At 45.6% G+C, this 20489-nt stretch overlaps 1 protein-coding gene across 4 annotated transcripts in view; it reads left to right on the top strand.

Moving 5' to 3' along the window:
* Positions 1-20489, top strand: part of LOC126519683 (mediator of RNA polymerase II transcription subunit 13-like) — a 176105-nt gene that overhangs the window by 81930 nt on the left and 73686 nt on the right. For 3 of the 4 annotated variants that reach the window (XM_050169063.3, XM_050169049.3, XM_050169044.3), the window contains 3 exons: positions 4760-5078; positions 14265-14534; positions 16161-16257. In XM_050169063.3, coding sequence (XP_050025020.1) covers positions 4760-5078; positions 14265-14534; positions 16161-16257 — 686 coding nt within the window. The remainder of the gene's footprint in view (positions 1-4759; positions 5079-14264; positions 14535-16160; positions 16258-20489) is intronic. The other variant, XM_050169055.3, reaches the window with a different exon arrangement.

The following is a 20489-nucleotide window of genomic DNA, read 5'->3' as shown; positions in this document are numbered from 1 at the left end:
CATGCACCGACTCTGATCGGTGCATGGTTCGACTTGCTGAACTCCATTTTTGTTTTCAACGGAGCCTCCTTGCTGCCCTACGAAGTAGCGCTACTGCAAATCCCCGCTCATCATCATCGTTTCTGCCTGGTTCGATGGAGTGGCTACAGCAGTTCCGGTCTCAGCTTAGTAAGCCATGTCAAGACAATCCAGCAGCTGATTTGTTTCTTTCTTCGTGCACGCCGCTGCGAGCAGGCCATGTTTTTCGTTTGTGCGACTAGTGTCGGCGTGACGGCGTGGTGGTGTTTGCTTTGTGTGCTGTATCGAGGTTGCGGTGATCCAACGCAGCATTCGGAAACATCGCGTCAAGTGTCTAATGGCGCCGACAGTGCCCGCACAGACTGCTGGGGAATGCCAGCAAGCGGGTGCCGGGAGGCCTAGGATTTGTTGCCTTCCGATGTGCTCTCTACTGACGCCGAAAATGTTCTGCCAAGACCTGTGCAGTGGTTCCATTGCGATTCCGGACACCGTCTCATTTGACAGTTTCACAGGTGCTGTACTGACATCCGCAGAACTCGACGACGGCGAGATTGTTCATCAGGTTTCTGCTACATCGCCGGACAATTACTCTGAGTCGGAAGATCACGCTCCATGTCCTACGCTGCCGTCGTATGCGGAGCGTGTAGAACCAGTGACTGTGCTTTCAGCCGCCTATAGTGACCGTACGACCCTCTCCAAGATTCAGGCTTATCTGATTGCGCGTAAACGGAACAGCATGCAATGGTGCATTCACGATTTCTTCAAGCCTACTGCCGAGCCCGAATAAGTGCGTGGAAATAAAGCTTTTCCCCCCCCTTAAACTGCTTTTTCGGACACCTGTTTATTCCGACATTTCCACAGTCCCCGTGAGGCCCGAATAAATGGTCGGCGACTGTAGTTGCAACTGTTTTAACTGACACCACTGTTGTCTTAAAGAAACTTTCAAGACAACAGTGGTGTCCTTGCATTGGGGTTCCCTTGCATTGGGGTGCACCTCATCTACATAAGAAGTTGAGCATTCAGCACATTACACCAGTAATTCATCATTCACGCACTTACCACATGTTTTTGTATGTTGCGGTTCATGTAGAGACTGGTTTAGTGCTTTGAGTGTTGACATTTGCCATGCAGCTCTTTGACGTAAATCTTGCAGACCTAGCAGGGCTAACAATCCAATGTTTTGCATTATTCAGGGTTTGCCTACTCTGTATTCAAAATATCTTACGACTCAATTTACTTTCAACTTTAAGCAGCTAGAACAGACCGCATATTAAAATAGACAAAAGCATTGACTCTGCCGCTGTGCAATGCATTCGCTTGAGGGATATTGTGAAATGCAGACGCTGGGCGTCTAGTTCACTTCATTACTCTCTCCTTCCGAGCCCAGCTGACTACTGTATTTACTCCAGTGTAACGCAACTGCGATTGTAATGCGAGAGCCTACTTTCCAGTCACACGAAAAAAAAAAAAAATGCGAATGAGCGACCAACAGCTGGTCGTTCGCGCGTATGGTCACACGAACGGTGGCGCGTCCGAATGATCGTGTTTGACCATGGGTAGGCTTCGCGAGACGGTCTCGCAGAAGCAAAGATCAGCGCACGCGTAGAACGTCTGCGCCGCTTGCCGACTCCAAACCAAAGAGGAAGAGCCTTCTCCTTTTCGCGCCCAAGTAACCCCACTGTTAGGTGGCGTTAGCAGAGCCACACTTGCGCCATCTCTCACAATGCGCTTCAACCACACCGACTGTCGCAAGCACCAAGCCACGCGGCGAAGCCGGATTACAGGAGACGGGAGCTATGCCGGAAAACAACATATCAGGGGACGCGTGAGAGTCGCGCATCCCCACACTTTCAAAAGCGTTCTGTTCCTTCGGAAAACATCAAGAATAGTCTGCTGCCAACCGCAAGTGACGCCGAAGTAGGCCTAGTCAGCTCACCAATGACTGAAAGTGTTCCAGACAGCAGCCACGTTCGGCGTGACACTGCAATGTTGCTACGTGCGGAGTCGCTGCAGAGGGAGATGAATGCCCGCCAAAAAACTTCATGTTCTTGCTTGAATGCCAGCAACAAAGTGGACGTTGGATTTCATCCCTCGCGCTGATGATGTTGCGGCCACACCATTTGATGCTGAGGCAGGCTTCGCTATCGTCAATGTTGACTCCAGGAACTCACTGATGTCGTTTGTAAAGTGCAAGGCGTGCTGCAGTAGCATCACAGTAGGCAAATGCAAAGGAGAATATGGCCTTGTCATAAAGATCATTATCATGTGCGCGTGCTTTGGTGATGTCGCATCAGTGTGGAGCTCGCCCCGTGGAACGGCAACCAGAGCAACCCATTTGTTGTGAATGTTATGGCCGCGCACACAATGCAAGCTACCGGGAATCAGCAAACTGCGCTAAACAATGTTACTGCCACATTTGGGTGTCCGTGGTCACACGAACTACATTCCTGGTGGCATTTAGCCACTTTCACTGCAAAATACTGCAAAAGCTTTTCTGCACTTTTGATTAAAAAGGACCTTCTGGTGGTCCTGCCATCTGCAAATCATTGATGTCTCGCCGCCAAGCCACGGTAGAGTTTCCCTCCTTCAGAGCCCTCAAAATTGCTCATCTCTCAAAGGGGGCACCATATCGAATGCGCTATGTTGCCATAATGTCACGAATAAGCAGACTCGAAGCACGAAAGACCACATGGTACTGGAGCACCATAACCGTAACACCACTCACAAGTACAGTGAAAATGGCATCGATTCCAACAAAAAACAAGTTCTGATTTTGGTCGACTTGTGTGTGGATTGGATTGAGACGTAAATTTACAGGTTACCAATGTTACGCTGCAGACCGCGGAATTATTTGTTTTAAAATTGCAAATTTTGTCGTTATTCGAACATAACGCGAGGGTAAAGTTCAAGCAATGAATGTCATTAAAAAAATGGGCATTACAGTTGGGTAAGTACAGCACTCTCCTTGCGTAGCGCCATCTGCTTAGATGCATGGAAGCCATTCCACAGGTTACTTTCATGTGCGCATGTGCTATAGTGGCAGAGAACAGTGGCGGCATCACCGTGGAGCTGGTGACGCGGCACGTGTCAAGTTTGTCGTCTACTAGAAATTTGGGCCTCAGCGTCTTCATTCGACAACGATCAAACACAAAATTATATGTGCACAAATAAAAAAAAAGAACGAATGAACACATGCCCCTGCTTTTTTTGCATGTATGCACAGCACTTGTACAGGTTCCTAGAGAAAGTAGACGAAAAATAGTTTTATGAAAAGAGACAGCAGAAGCACATATTTTTTGCATCTGAATGTGAGCGCAAAAGGTCATGTGCTACATACTTTTCGTGTCCGGCGCTTTGCTTACTATGCATGCAGTATGTTTAATTATGTCCCACGGAACAAGGTAGGTTGATACTTGTGCTTGAAAGGGCAGAGCAACAGAACAGATTAAGTGTTGCCAGCTATGAATGTGAGTGTGGCAATGGAAGAAAGTTTTCTCTCGTCGCAGCTCCATCTGATCCGAAGCTGCTGCAGTGATGCCGACAGAACTTTCCGAGAAGTAAGCGACTGCTTAAAACAAAAGGCTAAATATGTGCACAACATTTTGAGTAGCACCTAATTTTTTTTAGTACTGCAGTGAACATAGAGCGAATTTCATACTAGACAAAAAAAAGTCCCTTGATCGATTTTGAAAGTGGGCCATTTCTACGATTTTCAAACGAAGCCAGGCACAACTCGCTCATGCTAAATGCCAGAAGCAACCACAAGATGCCAATGCAGAAAGGCAGAAGGACAACAATTTGTCTACAACCAACTGCACACACTGTAGGTACAGCTCCTTACTCAGACATGTGCTGTAATATGAATATGCAGCCCTCTAAGAAGACAAGGATTCCCATAATTTGCAGCCTGGAGAATACAGGGATCTTTTCAGTGAAGAGAATGGTTTGAATCTGCCTTGCAACTGATTTTGCTGAACAAACAGCAGCTCCACAGCATGAAATCACAACAGCAGAAACTCTTCAAGCTCAAGTCAAAATTCACTTTTGCCGGAAGAGTTACTGCATCCACAAATAGTCAAGCTCCCGCCTTCATGGGACCACCACAAGGTTAAGAAGAGAACCAAGTGACACAAAGGGCATCGCAAGAAAAGAAAAAAGTGGAGCATCTGCCTGCTTGAATGACGCTCAGGTAAAAGCAGTAATGAAAGGCACGCTTGCCTAAAAGCTTGTTTTCACCGTCTTCTGGCATTGCTCGAAACTGCACAGACTGCCCTCACCCTCTCCAGCGTTTGCTCGTTTTTTCTTGCCTAGTCGTTTTAATTTGTTCATCTTCTGGGTGTATTTTTGTGTCTGTACCTAGCACAATTTTATGTAACCTACTTCATAAAGACCCAGCATGGGGTCCATAAGGCATAATGGAAGTAAACGAAAAAATTTTTTTTCTTTTCACGGGAAATTTAACCTGTGTAATGATCGCACCCCTGATTTTGCGTCAATTTTTCTGACAAAAAAGTGCGATCATTATCATTAGGGTATATTAAGGCCTAATTCATTATGAGCTTAGGCATGCTTTATGCCTATGGAGCGTGCTTGTGAACCAGCTGAGTGCATCTTGATGTGGTCTTGTGCAAGTAAAGTTGGTAGTGCCACGGGATGATACTGGTCTCATTGCATAAACTTGCTGCTTAATAACGTTGTGCTAGTTGTTTTTCTCACCAAGATGTTTCACTCTGTTTGGCAGGGATGTGCCCCCATCCAAACGACCGCACATGGGTGCTCCTCGAAGATCGAGCCCGAACGATGCGTGGAGACTTTCTGTGCCCTGCCGACAACCAGAGCCTAGTGGCGATGGCATGGCTGCTAACTCTGCGATGCAAGTGGGGGAAGCCGGTTCTACTCCCGGTGCTCCAAGTGCGAGGGACCCATACGAGTTTCACGACGAGGCAGAAGAAGACCCTGCCACTACTACTGCCAATGCAGCTGCCACTCCTGGTAGCCAGCCAGCTTCTGCACAGCAGGGTGGAACAACCAGTCAAGCTGCTACCCCTGTTGCAGTCAAGGTGAGTTGCACAGCCATGTTTATACATTCATACCTCATTATAACAGACGACGCTGCACAATAATACCCTCATTATAACCCATATTCATTGCATGCTGTTATCGGCAAGAAACATTTTAGATTTACTTTATTATACAGTTGCCGACAAAATTTTCGGACTCCAAAATTCGGACTTGATAGATATTCCGGACTTCATAAATGCACTGTCGGGGCTCCCATAGAGCTTATGCATTTTTGCGACCAATTTTTGGGATGAATTTAGGCTCCAGAGTTAGATTTTCTGCACTAAATTGCTCATTTCGAGCCACGCTACCCTACCTCGGGCGTCGCCATGTTGGATTTTCTGCTGGCTTAGCCAGGCTTGGCTTTCAGTGGCCCACTCATACCCTCCAAGATTAGGGGGCGCATGGTATCCTCCTGTCTTGGAGGCCATGCCCACTCTTCCTTGGCTGACAAAGCTCTCCAGGGGATGGCAGCTTTTCTCTTCCTCTTCTTCTTCTTCTTTTTCTCTTCCCCCCCTTCCTGGTAAGCACCATCGTATAATCACTTAATACAACATCCACTTACTTTCTTTCTTTTTTGGTGAATTTCGGTTGCTTTTTTGCATGTGGTGTGTCTACAGAGCAGGTGTGTCTTGGAGATGTCGCATCTTTGTGTGTGTTTGTGCAGCTTCACATTTGTGTGATTGGCACCACCTCGTGTGATTGCGCCACTTTGCAAGAGCCAAGTGGGGCAAAGAAATGTGGCTCATTTCTATGATTTCCATGGCAATCTCCTGCAATGGAGGTTGCAAATGCGGCGACACTCCTGTCGGACTGTATATGGAGACATCACTCTTGCGCAAGAGACTTTTTTTTTTTAAAGCCACTCTAAGCCTAACATTTTTTTTTTTCTTTTTTTTTTTTAAGGGTGAACCAAATTTTCCAGACTGTTTGATTTTTCGGACTATTTTTTCGTTTCCTGCAAGGTCCGGAAAATTAGTCGGCGACTGTATCTGAGCTCGTTCTACTTCGGCTGCTTCTGCTTATGGCGCATTCGCACAGGCACCGCATCTTGAAAATGATCTGTGCTGTAGACAAAGTGTATGCGCCCGCCAGGCCTCATCTTCAAAGCAATCTGCGATGTGGAGAAAGTGCATGCACCAAGAGCTTGTAGCTTCGTAAATGTAGCTTCAACGTTGAAGTGAGAGACAACATGAAGGTCGATTCGCTCGCTGCCACCACTGCGTTTCCTCACTCTAGCATTTTGACAGTTTTTGTGGGACCACAATGTATTCATATTTACCTGTGCATGCATGACATGGTACCTTGCTTGTTAAGTTAGTCACGAATGTTTGCAATTTTATACGGCCAATAAAACTACAGTCGAATCTTGATAATTCAAACTCGAAGGGACCCGAAAATTTTTTAGAATTAAAAGGAGGACTTGTTCTTGAAGGACTCATGGACTATAGCACGATGCACAAATGATGCGAGTAGTGAAATATTGTGGCGCACAAGCACACAGTGAGCGAGGACCACAAAACTGCCAGCACCGAGCTAAGCTGGCGCCGGGTCAGCGCAGAGGCGGGGGTGCGCAGAAACCATCGAAGGTGAGGGAGTTACAAGGGAGTGGAGAGTCAGAGCGAGGGGAGTGTAATTGCGAGGAGGGGTGGGAGGGAAGCGGATTTGCTTTCCCGCCAGCTTGATGGATGGCGCTAATTACCTCTGCCACCTAAACACCTTTACTGCCACCTAAGGCTGCCACGGTTGAATTGTCGAGGCCGGATTGGGCCTCCGCCACTGCCCCACTCTGCATGCTCGCATGATTTTTCCTTTGTCTGCTGACAGACTGGCGCTGTGTTTACGTTCTTTGTCGTGCGTAATTAACGCATCATGTCTCATGAAGATGACGGAAGTCATTGCCATAATCATAATCATGTTGGTGTGCTCCCTTCTGTTGCAGCATCGCCGCATGCAAAAAACAAAGAGAATGATGTACTGGGTGTAGCCTTCGCGTCCTTGTATTCAGGGTCCATCTTGTTGTACAGAATTGGATGTGGGGCAGTCTCCAACAACCTTTCCATCGGGACGTCTCGGTTTAGACTCGTCATTGTAAAAAAAAGTTGCAGTTTTGCTCAAAAGGCGAAGCATTGATTGCTATAGGAAATTAGTGGACAGCTATACGAAGCAAGGATAGTAGTTTTATCGGCCGTATAAGTTTGTGAATATTGGCACACTAACGAAATTAACGAGCATGGTGTCATGCGCGCATGGTGAAGTGCTGTTTCAAGACGGGACACGGGAGACACTGACGCACAGGACAAGCACCAACTCGCAGCTAAATTTTATTATGAAGATTTCGCCTACTTAAGATACACAGCAGACCAGGATTGCGCAAGCGCTCTGTCCATCAAGCCAATCTAAGCCATATCAATTATTCATTTATCAGCATGAACCAATTATCCCAGCAACAAATTTTGTAGATCATATAGACATTCGCCGGGGATACTAAAGTATTTCGTTGTCGTGGGTTTCGACTGTACTAGATTTTAATTTAAGGGGGGACGCGGGGATCAGATCGCGAAAATCGCAAAAAAGATCAATTTTTGGCAACGACGCGTTTCGGTATCTGCAATGCCTAATCTACAATGTATCAATATGGTTTGACTGAAAACGCACTAAAAGTGCCAGAAAAAAATTAATTTATCAGTGCATAGGGCGAGAAAACAGCTTTAAATCGCGTAAAATCACCGCAGTCCTAACTCGTCTTTCCCGCCACCGAACGCCGCCATCTTGGTATCGTTCGAACGCTCGAAGTTTCGCCATTCCGTTTCTGAATTCTTCGGTCGTTGCCATCTTGTAACAAACGCACAAACACAAAAGAAGCGCGGGTCTGCTAAAGGCGGTCACACGGGCCCTGTGATGAAAGCGGGCCTCCGATTGGTTGCCGTACTGAAAGGCGTCTCGCCATTGGTTGCTGCTGCAGCAGCGGGCAAGCTGGCAACCACAGCGGACGGCAGTTGTCTGCTTTGAAAACCACGCCGGCGTCGTTCTTCGCTTGACACTCGCAGAATTCGGATTTATGAAAGCTCCCAGGTCAGTGATGGATCGTCGCTCGTTCGAAAAGAACTTTTAAATGAAGCATGCCTTCGGAAAACGGAAGCGCAAGCCTCCTACAGCGAGAAAAAGACGGCGGCCAGCGGGAGAAGCGGAGAACCCGACTGAACACGCGGATAACGTGCCGCGTTATCTTGCACCGTGCTATTCCAGCAGCGAAGCCGACAATCGCCCTGTGACATCGATACTGATAACTAAGCCACCGGAAGACGTGCCAATGGAGGCTCTCGCACCTGTGCGTACGGCCGCGTGAGTCAGCAACCGAGATCGCGTTGTTGGAGGCGACGCGAGTCGAAGGTCTCCATCGCCGGCAGAGATGGTGTGCGTTTCCGATGCATCATGCGACAGGGACACGCAGCCTGCGAGTAAGCTTCAACCGTCGATGAGCTACATACTGTATGGTGACTCAAGGCTCACCAGACGAATCGTCGCACGATTCAGACGCACCTCGAGCCGCGTTTTGTGTCAGCGGTGACTGCAGAAGCGCAGGCATGCAGCGTTCGCGACTCCTTTCGCGCAGTGTCAGCGACTGAGCGGAAGCAGCAATGCCAAGAACAAATTTAGGCCCCTTGTGACTGCGAGTTCATTATTATGCCTGTTTCCGCGATGAACTCTTTGATCGCTAAAGCTCTGTGCCCAAGATGCCAACAGCGTTCTGTGGGTGTACACTGCGATACCAGGCTCGGCCTGGCAGTGAAAATGGTGGTCATGCACTACTCCAAACGGCGCAAGAAAAGGATAAAGAACGCCTGAAGAAGGCATCCAAAGCCCACCAAATAAAGAGGCAAAGGTGTAAGAAGATGCCTGACAGCAATGATTCAAAATATTACAGCCCTGGTGCTTTTTAATAAATTTGCAGTGCTTTTAAAGCTTTACAAACTTTGCAGCCAGTTTTCTCAATTGCATTTTTTTTGTCAATCACCTCGCTCGTGGAAAGCGTAGCACAACAATGGCTTGACTGATCTTGGTCCAGTTTGTTTTGCTGTGATCCACAAGCTGTGCTGTACTTAAAGACAGTCTTGAAATGTTTCTTTATCTTTCCATTATTAGTTATTTCACAATTGCTACATGGCTCCATGCAGTGAAGCACAGTCATGTGCATGTTATGTTGAGCAAAAAATTATTAGCGCAATAAAAAAAAAATCGTACACTGTCTTGATGTAGATTAGACATCTGGGCAAACATGCAAAGTATTTCCAGCTCCCTATCATGTTTCGTGACTGTGCCAGGCATTCCACAAGCAAGGAACTTATAAATTCTTATAAAACAAAAACTAATTAAGATATCCTAATGAAATTTTAGAATTGTCTCTTTATTGCAATGTGCAGTGTGTGTGCCAAATTTCAGCCCTTTCTGTCAAGAAACAAAAAAGTTAATTCTGATCCCCTCCTCCCCCCTTAAGGCGAGACGCTTCTGTAAAAACATTCTTCAAATATTTGTACTAGAAATTTGAATATCCACCCACTTACAGAGCATTACAAGTAAATTTCAAATATGTCATTAGTTTCTAGGTAGGCACTATAGTCCTTGTGTTATGTCCTACACAGTGGCAAAATATTTCGACTTTGTGGGCAATTTATTGTGTAATTAATTTTCCAAAAAGCTTTGTGCTACAGCTTATTTAGCGCTTTGTAGGCTCCAAAGTACCGATGTCTGTTCAAACAGCATCTAAATTACTGCAACTATGAAAAAAAATTTTGAACATTTCAACTAACTTTTTTCAAAATCGCATGAAAGTAACCTTCTACATTTATAATTAACCCTTTCGCTGTCGGACCTTTCTGGCCGTGACGCACCCCCAGTGTCGGTTTGGTTTCAGGGAACGAGCATAACAGGGAATGAACATAGCAATTTATTTTTGATTATGATTGGTATACAAATAACATAGTCAATGCAATATACACATTTCAGTGTTCTGCAGCTGTTGTTAGTAAACATCATCATCATCAGCCTGACTAACATCCGTTCAACATCCGAATCTGACGATGGGGAACTCATCTCTTCCTCGCATGAGACGCTGTCCGAGTCCAAATCCGAGCTCGGCTCGTATTCTGAATCGGAAGAGCCACCGCTCCAATGAGCAAACGAAGGTCCCGCGCGCCTCAGCTATCCGAAAGTAACCGCGCGCAGGAAGGATGCGCTTTCAGTCGCCAGCACAACGGAGAGAAATGGGACGTTGTGTGATCAAGAAGACAGAGGGAGATGGAAAAAGGCTAAAACAAAGTTCGAAGGGCTTTACGTTTACTGCTGCAAGTAGGAAGCGACGGTGCGGCGAGAGAGCGAAAGCAGCAATCGAGTCACTCTTTTCGGAGAGGCAACGGCGCGTGCGCCTGAACTTGACGCGCCGTAGCAAACATACCAACAGAAGAAAAATAAAAACCTTCAAACCAGCGGAGATGGCAGAACAACCCTTGAACTCATAACTACACGCGCGCGACGCATGATCCAGCGAACGCGGAGCCACCGCGCCACTCAGCGAAGAGAAAGGGGGGAGTGGCAGTCGCATCGTTCTCTTCAATACATGTACTAACACAGGTCGGGACGAAAATACGAACTTGTAGAAAGAGTCAACAGATGGCGTGGCCAGTTTAGGAGCGCCAGCTTTGCGCTCAGGCGCGAAATTTTGAACGCACGATAGAGAATGTACCGGTACGTCAGGGACACTGTGGGGGGGGGGGAGAGCGATGACGTACCGGTACGTCCGTGACAGCGAAAGGGTTAATTGTCTTACACTAATGAAATTAGGCATACATACTCTTGAAGATATGTACAGTGTTGATACCTACTTGAAATTACAATATCTCGCAGCAGTAGTTGCGAAAGTATAAGGTTATTATATTTCAGGGCATCGGAAAAAAAGAATTAGTTGAAATGCTCTAATCTTTTTGCATACTTCAAGTAATTGTATACGCTGTTTGGCTAGACAACAGCACTTTGGGATCAGCAACACGCTAAACAAGGTATAGCACAATGCTTTTTGTGAAAATTTAGTGCATAAAAAGGTGCCCACAAAGATGACTATATTTTGCCATTGTGCGTCACATAACTAAAAACTATTAACATCTACACAAAAAATAATGAGATATTTGAAATTTGCATAGAAAACTCTCTATGATTGGCTGAATTTTGAAACCTCTACTACAAGTAATAAAGAGTAGTTTCAAGGAGCGTCTCTTTTGAGAGGGACGTGGCTTTCCAAATCACCTTTCTTATTTTTTCATGAATTTTGATGAAAATTGGCAGAAATGTTTCTTTTATATTATCATAGAAATTTGAAAGTTAGATCTAAACAACGTTTATATTTACGAATTTTTTTCCCCTCTCTGGCTTGTCCCAAGTCTGAACAACTTAAAAAATGTGATAAAAGGCTCGTTCAAAGCACTTCGCATTCCAAAGTGAATGAATGGCTGAGGGCATCACATCTTTAGATCTATATTTATATGATTTTCATAAGTTCTCACTTTTTATAAGGTCAGAACTGATATATATATATACAGGTACAACAGGCATCTAGACTGTGAAGAACTATTTGAATCATTAATTCAGAAAAAGCCATACTGCAAAAGCAAAGTCGTCACACCCTGAACTGCACTTCAAAGAGCATAGTAAAAAGCACAGGCTTGAAATACCGTATTTATAGAATCTAGGCTGATCGCTTTTCTTTTTTCCAAATAATCATATACCAAACTCTAGGGTCTGCTTAGATTCGAGGATTTTAAAGAATGCGCCAGTTCGTAATTGAAAATGATAAATATGGTGCATAGCTAGTGGCATCTAGAAAAGTCGGCAACGCAGCTCCTGCTCGCTACGCTAGTAGCCAATTGAAGTATGCGTGCAGCGTGGCCCATAGGCGTGGTGTTATCGTAATGGCACCAAACAGGCGATGCCATTATAGTGCCGCTTTCAAATGGAAAGTTGTGCTAGCTGCAGAGGTATCGTGAAACGTTCAAGCCGGGCAGGACTTAAGCATCGATAAGAAAAACGTTAATCATTGGAAAGGGCAACAGGGGACACTTTTTGCGTGTGCCGCAATTAGGCTAGGACAGCGACAATGAAGGTAAGTGCGTGATAACGGAGAGAAGCACTTCACCGAGATCGCAGTGCGTTTCGATGCATGCAAGCCGTGCTGCACTGTCTGCGCATGCATGTGATCTGGGCTACAGCGACGAGGTTAGCAGCAATGATAGAGGCAGCTCGGCATGTTCATATTAAATATATGCTGTTTTCATTTTGCAACTTTTTTGTTGTCTAGATTTGAGGTACGTTGTTGTTGTTTCAATTTTTTTTTTTTTTTTTTTTTTTTTTTTTTTTCGGATATTCGGGGGTTGGCTTAGAATCAGGGCTGGCCTAGATTCGAGTAAATACGGTAGACCTACCGGTCCCAAAGAAATCAGCGGAACAAGCTGAGCAGGAGGAAAGAAAAACATGGTGTTCAGAAAATGGCCTTCAAAGTTGTACATTAGATTTTAAGTATGTTCTTAAAAGGCACCAGAGCTGTAGTTATTGATGTCCTATCAAATGCATGGCATCTGTAGGGTTTCGCCTTTAGTCTGAAGTGCTTTGCTTGCCTTATTTTTTTTCCGCAAGCCATCCATCTCCTGCTGCTCTGTGAAGAGCATGTGTCCCGCAAAATTGCAGCGCGTCTCAGAATTCTATTTGCATAGTGCCTCTAGTGGAGCAGAGAGTCTTACCCCTGGCATCACTCACATAATGTCTCTCGCATTCAATGCTGCATTTTTGTAGCGATGACCAGGTGACTAAACAAAGGCTTTCAGCAACATATTGAATTCTTTTTCCTAGACAACGGCAGAGGAGCTCTAGCTGCACATGAAAAGAGGCACTGTTACATGGGCAGCAAAGCTGCTGAAACATGCATGCCTTGTAAGCCATCACTTAAGTAGAGGTTTACCCTGTGCTGTTGCGGCCTAATTTTTGCAGCAGCTATAATATTTTGAAAAGATTGTATTGTGTAAATTTTTTTCTGTTTTGAACTTTGTGAGGGCTTGGAAAGCTTACGGAATGCAGTAGAATGTTTGTTGAATATTATGAGCATAGCTAAATCTGACGTCATTGGAAGTAAACTTGGAAGTGAAGTCCAAAAAACCAATGCTCAGAAGGCTTATCTGTGTGTCTGAGGATCCTGCGCGCAGTGTGTCACGAATGCTCGGAATGCTTAGCTGCAGGTCTGGGACATCCATTAATGGAGAGGTTGGTTGCGCTTCTGCAATGTCTGCGTTATGCCTGTTTTGGCACTCGTCTAGATCACAGTGGTCAAGACATTGAGAGCTCGCGAGGTGCAAAGAGCAGATGACGTCCGTGTGAAGCGAGCGCCGGATCAATGGCAAAACCGTGCTAGAGTTGCATGGTGGGCACGGCCTGTTGGGGACTCGGAATGACCTTCAGTCATTTGCTTTTTGTGTGCTTGCTTCTGTATGGAAAAGATGGCTGAAGTGACAAATTGGAAGACAGAGAAATTTGCTTTTTGACAAGACCAAGAAGGCGGCGCTCGGTTACGGCGTTCTGGAGAGATGGTGGCTTAAAAAACACTGTTCTTTTGTGAGTTCCACGAAATTTTTTGGCACGTTGGCTGACGCAACAAATTCTTTAGAACACTTCTATGTGGTTTTCAGTGATCATATTTCGGGATAAGGTAAAAAAATGGTTATAGAAACTGAAAGCGTGATTTTCAAAAGATTGATTTTCTTCAGCCATATTTCACTATGCAAAAGCCATATCCCCCTTTAATTCGGCCTCACAGTTCAGTTGCACACCCTGTTGACTCCAGGAAAATGGCTGTCACTTGATATCACCTGTCACCTGAGAAGAGGAGGATTTCACGAGACAAGTCGTGAGACAGTGTGCAACAAAAAAAGGATGATAGTCCAAAGTACTTGCCTTCCTGCTTCAATGCCTTTGTATGTGCCCATGACAGAGCGTGCTGCCCTTTTCACACCTGTAACCCTTTCTCTTATCCCGTGCAAACAGTGTTACCTGAAGCACTGGATTGATATAGAACCTGCCGCAACACTTTGGTAAATATTATACCCGTTTTACGAAGCCTTTGTTGTCTGTGTTTTGTGTGGACACAGGAAGAAGAAAAGGATAGTGTACCTATGGAGATAGTGGGCACGGAGCCAGCACTTTCGTCTGTAGACTCGTCGGGTGTGGCAGGCGTCCCTCTTGCTGGCGTCATTGGAGAGCCCACCACTCCCGGATCTCAGGGGGACTTAGCCCCAGGTGGCTCCCCTCCCACACCTCGGCACCCCGGCTTCACCAGAGTCGAAGACCTCAAGGTGACCGAGTGCGACCTGGAGAACATCTTTGACACCTCCTCCTCCGATGAGAGCAGCGACGACCCCGTAAGCGAGACTAGCCCTAGTTTATGTTTTCCATTGTTTGTGCTACCTGTTTGAATGTCTGTTGCGAAATTCAAATGTTAAACATATGTGCCCTGCCTCCTTAATCTTTAGTGCCCGTGGGATCCCTTTTATTATAGCCAGTAGCATTAATGTTGGTATTCCCATAAAACTTAATGAGCGGAAATTGAGCAGCTCTACCTACATGCAGAATCAACCTACCATATTTACTCGCATAATGATCGCACTCGCGTAATGATCGCACCCCTGAATTTTGTCGTCAAAATTCGATTTTTTTTGTTTCCCGCGTAATGATCGCACCCTAAACTTGCCACAGCGATATGTCGTGTGCCAAGTCTAGCTAATAATGATCACGCTTACCATCTGTTGAATGCTACGCGAACGGCTATTCAAGACGAACCAAGCGGTCTGCACTCACCAAACACTCTTAAGTACATACCTCATTTCATTACTTTCATCACTTTCCGCACTTCCATGACAAAAAGAGGTACAACCAAACTTTCCTTTATTATGTGTAGGCTTTATAGTGGTTGTGGTCAACAACAAAAAAGGCGCCTTTCGATTCTTCTCATCTGCACTCGTGGGCAAGCAACAAATCGCAAGCGGCAACCATAGTAGCCACGTTTACACTGATACGTTAAAAGTGTACCTTATTCATACGCCAACGCTTGTAACACAGCTAAGATATTCACCCACCCTTAGCGCAAACGTGCGGTATTGGGATAGTAGTGAAGACAGATGCCGCAGTTTCCGCAGCATGCCCGCCATGTGTTTCTGTCACTGGCAGCTAAGCGCGCCCATCTGTTTCTGCCCCCTCAAAGCGGACATGGCTACGTTATTGCCGCAAACTTACCGATATTATTGATATTATTCATTACTGATACGGAAAAAACTGTTTCAATGCATGTAATGTACTCACGAGAAGAAAAAAAAAAAAAATCGCGTTCGGCGCGTTCGGCGCGTTCGGCTTGCTCTGCCGGCCGCCATTTTTGTTTTGGTGTCCCGCACCCGCATCCTGCAGCAAACGGGGGACGAAAAAAAAAATTTTATTTGCGCGCGAAATTTAACCCGCGTAATGATTGCACCCCTGAATTTGCGTAAATTTTTTCTGACAAAAAAGTGAGATCATTATGCGAGTAAATACGGTACTTCAAGGCCCTCATTCGGTCAGTTTAGGGACTGTGAAGGGGGGGGGGGGGGGGGAATAAGTTAATGTGCAACCAAAATGGCCAAGCTGCATGGCACGCTTTGCATTTGACTTGAATGCGTCAATGTCAACCACATGAAGTATGCAATACCTGTGCAATCATCTAGCCGTGCCAGAAGAAGTCACGTGATGGACTCGTGTTGAAACTTGCATCAGCCTCCCATGTTATGTGTAGGTCACTTCCACCTACCATCTCATGTGACATGCCACAAATATAGCTATAAGCTTTGTGTTGGAGCAAATACTTTATTCGAGTCCCAGATATAACACAAGTTATTTTCCCAGATTTTTTTTCACCTGAGTCCCAGTAAGCTTGCCTGTCTTGTGATTTGCATATCAACAATTTATTTCCAGCACACAGAGATGGCAACGTGCAGCGTTACATGTATATTTATTGTCAGTTTCAGGCTCCATCTACACCTAGTTCCACAAGGCCTCCAGGTGCCACAGATGAAGCCATCACAAAGTCTAAAAACAGCACAACAGCCGGCATTCTTGGTGAGTTACTGCAGCCCACTATTGTTTCTTGTTGTCATGTCAGCATTGACCACAAAGAAAGCAGTCGTGAAAAGACAGGAGCATTCCATGTAATATGTAAATATATTTGCCTTCAGTATTTACCTCTAATAAATTTTACGATGAAAAAGTCATGAGCTTCAGCTAAATGTGCTGGAACACAACAAATATACACTCAAAATGGCACGTTAAAGAACCCCAGCTGGTCCAAACTTCCATAGTCCCCCACTACGGCATGCCTCTTAAACAGATTGTGGTTTTGGCACATAAAACCCCGTAATTTATTTTAGACTCAAAATGCAATGAAAGTTTATTTAAGGGGGGACACCCCACTTAAATTTTTATTTTTTATTTGTGGCCACAATTTGATAAAACTTCCATCACTTATGTATTTTGACATGCTGATTTCAAATATTCAATTGGTTTTCCCATGCAACAAGTACTTTTCAAAATATAAGCAATTCATGTTTTTTTGTATGGACTAATTTGGAGGCAAGTTCTCTCTACAATGCTGGCTGTTAATGAAGGAGACTGGCACATCAAAATGATGTTGAATGATCAGAGGTTGCAGTGCTACAAGAATGAATGTTCTAAACTGATTTATGCCGAAGTTACAGCATGTCAAACTTTTGTAAGCAGAAGGCATTAGTGAAACCCTGGAGAAATTATTACTTTTTAAAATTTCTGTAATAATATTTGTTCACATTTTAGGCCTACTGCACTCCCAATTTGTCCACCTTTCTGATGAAAAAAGAATTATTGCAATAAGATGAGTAGAACCAGAGATATCGTCACTCCAAAACTACACTACCATCAAAAATGTCGTTTTGAGAAAACTAGAAAAACATTTCAGGACATGTTCATAGTGATTACGGCAAATGCTTGAATACTAAATTGATCAAGGATGATACAGGGGTCCAACCAGGCAAGAATGAAACTTTCGCTTCTTTAAGGGGGACACTAATTCAAATAATGTTCATGATGTTTTCCATCAATATTCATAAAACCTTCCATTCTTAAGACGTTTGTGCTGATTTCAAATACGTAATTATTTTTCCATTAGGCCATTTAGTTCTGAAGATAAATTAAATTCATTGTTCATAATTTGCAGAAACAATAGGGGGGGTAAATGCGCTACGAAATTCGTATTGGCACATGCCTGGGTACTAGAAAACATAAGGAACATAATGGTAGGAATACTATTTTGATATATCAAATATTAGTAATTTTATAGCAATTCAATCTTTACTGTTATTGTGGCTACCCTACTGTCTGATCTAAAGCAGAATTGAAAATTTTTAAAGCATAAATTCCAAAATCTGACCCTACATTGTGTACAAGTGAAAAGTCGGTGTTTTGAGAAAACGAGAAAAAAGGAATACATTCACTTTTAATCAAAAGTGCAGAAATAATTTTGCATTACTTTGCAGTGAAAGTGGCTAAAAGCCACCAGGAATGTAGTCGCTCTGACCACGGCCACCCAAATGCGGCAAAAACATCGTTTAGCGCCGTTCGCCGATTCCCGGTGACTTGCATCGCGCGCGCGGCAAGGTTGTTCACGAGGGTCGAGCTCCATGCCGACGCGATATCGCCGCGACACGCGCACGTGATAACGATCTTTATGGCGAGGCCAGATTACCGTTCGCTTTTGCCTACTGCGACGCTGCCGCCGCACACCTTGCACTTAACGACATCAGTCCGTTCACGGAGTCCTACTGAGGAAAGCGAAGCCTGCCTCGGCGTCGACTGGCGCGGCTGCAACGCCGTCGGCGCGAGTGAGCAAATCCAACACCCGCTTTGTTGCTGGCGTTGACGCAAGAACTCGAAGTTTTTTTTGAGCATTCATCTCCCTCTGCAACAAATCCGCACGCTGCAACATTGCAGTGTCACGCCGAACGCGGCCGCTGTCCGTAACGATTTCATTTGTGAGCTGGCTAGGCCTACTTCGGCATCACTTGCGGTTGGCGGCGAGCTACTCTCGATGCTTTCAGAAGGAATGGAGCGCTTTTGAAAGTTATAAGCTGATCGCTTCTTCTTTTTGCCGAACTTGTGCCTCGTGGCGAACTTTCCCGGTGCATCGGACATCGTTGGGCATGGTGCCAACAAACCTACGAGACGCGCAGTCGCGTCGCCTGCGGAGTGGAGCAGACGATGGGAACCTCGCGCAGCCAACCACAGCGCGCGTTTTTGGTCACGTGCGCTAGTCAACGAATCGGATCGCGCGTTCGGGCTTTTTTTCTCCCTGGATTTCAACGTCACTGGCGTACCGACGGAGTCGCTTTTGGCGGGAAATTAAAGAAGGAAGGCTCCTCTTTCCAACGAGACCAAGATGGCTGCGATCGCGCGCGTAGAAAAAGAGCTACGCGCCGCGATAAAAAGGGCTGTTTTTGCGCGGAATTCAGCTCACAGTGATGTTATAAATTGATATTGCGGACGAAATACTCTTCCCCGAGATTCGAAACTTCGTGAATTAAAGGAATATTAGCTGTAGATGTCAAAAATTTCGTTTTCAAAAAATCGATTTTTTCGCAATTTTTTCGCCGCCAAGAGCCGTGTCCCCCCTTAAATAATTTGGAATTTGATCATATCCCCTTTTCTTCGAAACATACTGTGCGAATGCGTGCTAGTAGTAGCAGCCTTGTCCCAAATGAAAACAGGAAATGGGAATGCATATGGGAATTCAGGCCCTTGTGGCACTTTTGCATTCATCAAACTAAATTTAAGTCGTGTCCACTATGCTCCCAAGCAGATTGCTAACTGTTTATAGTTTCAGGCTGAAAATTTTAAGTACTAGTAATTTCAGAATACCAAACCTTCAGAATAACAAGTTATTCAATTTCCGTGTCATGTTAGCACCTCAGCACTACGAATTCATATTCCAAAATTTGGGGATTCTTAGATTTAAGAACAAAATGCATATTCACTTGCAAAACAGAAAATAAAGAAACTTCCTCGGAATCTTCGGAATTGCCTAAGTAACTGAGTTGTTTGCTTTGTGAATGTGCTCCTCGAAGTAAGCTGAAGGCAATAGGAAGGAGGGTTTACATAAGAAAAAGCATCTACTTCATCATCAGCAGCAGCCTATCTTATGTCCACTGCAAGGACGAAGGCCTCTCCCTGCAATCTCCAATTACACCTGTCCTGCACCAACCGATTCCAACTAGTGCCCGCGAATTTCCTAATTTCATCGCTCCACCTAGTCTTCTGCCGTCCTTGACTGCATTTCCCTTCTCTTGGAACCCATTCTGTAACCCTAATGGTCCTATGGTTATTTAACCGGCGCATTACGTGACCTGCCCAGCTCCATTTTTTTTATCTCTTAAGGGGGGAAGCGGGGATCAGATCGCGATTTTCGCGAAAAAAATCGATTTTTGAAAAGTACGCTTTTCAGAATCTACAGCATCATTTCTATCTTGTACTGAAATATTTCACCGAAAAACAAACTCTAAGCACTTAAAATAAATATATTTGTCGGTGCCGGCGTCCACAAATCCGCCCGAAATCGCGAAAAAGCCGCGAAGTTCAACGCGCGACTGCTCGGCTTTCCCGCCACGGAGCGCCGCCATTTTGGTATCGTTGGAAAGCCCGACTCTTTGACTCTTTGTCCCAGCCCTTCCCTTCCTTCCCTGCCAGCCAGCAAGCGCACAAAAAAAGAAAAACAGGAGAGTGGCAGCACGGAGCAGCCAATGGCTGCCGCGCCCCGATTGGCTCTGCGCCGCGGCTCGTTGTAAGGCGCCTCCTCATTGGTCGACGCCGCGCCATAATGGCGGCCGAGGCAAGGAGCGCAAGGAGCGTCTGCTTTTGTCCGCTGCTGGGAAGCCTTTCTGGACTTTCCTTCTCTTGTGTTTCGAGGACGTCGGCCACGTGCAATGGATCCGCGCACGTTCGAAAAGAAGTACCGGACGAAGCATGCCTACGGGAAGCGGAAACGCAAGCCCGTCACAGCAAGGAAGAAGCGGCGATTGTCAGCAGGTGGTTCGGCCGAGCCGAGCGTCCGTTCAGAATCGGCGGAGTACGCGCCCAACGTGCTGTGCGATCTCTCGCCCAACGTGCTGCGGGATCTTGCGCCGAGTCGAGCACCAGCCAGCGATAGTGAGACGAACCATGATCTTTTGCCGTCGAAGCGCGGGCGCAGTGTTACTTCACCGGTGACGATCGACATGCCAGTGAGTCTCGCCGTACGCGAGCGTCCCGTCGCAAGTTCGTCCAGCACA

Source organism: Dermacentor andersoni, chromosome 3 (genome assembly GCF_023375885.2).
Source record: "Dermacentor andersoni chromosome 3, qqDerAnde1_hic_scaffold, whole genome shotgun sequence".
Lineage (NCBI taxonomy): Eukaryota > Metazoa > Arthropoda > Arachnida > Ixodida > Ixodidae > Dermacentor > Dermacentor andersoni.
This window is presented reverse-complemented; position numbering and strand designations above follow the sequence as displayed.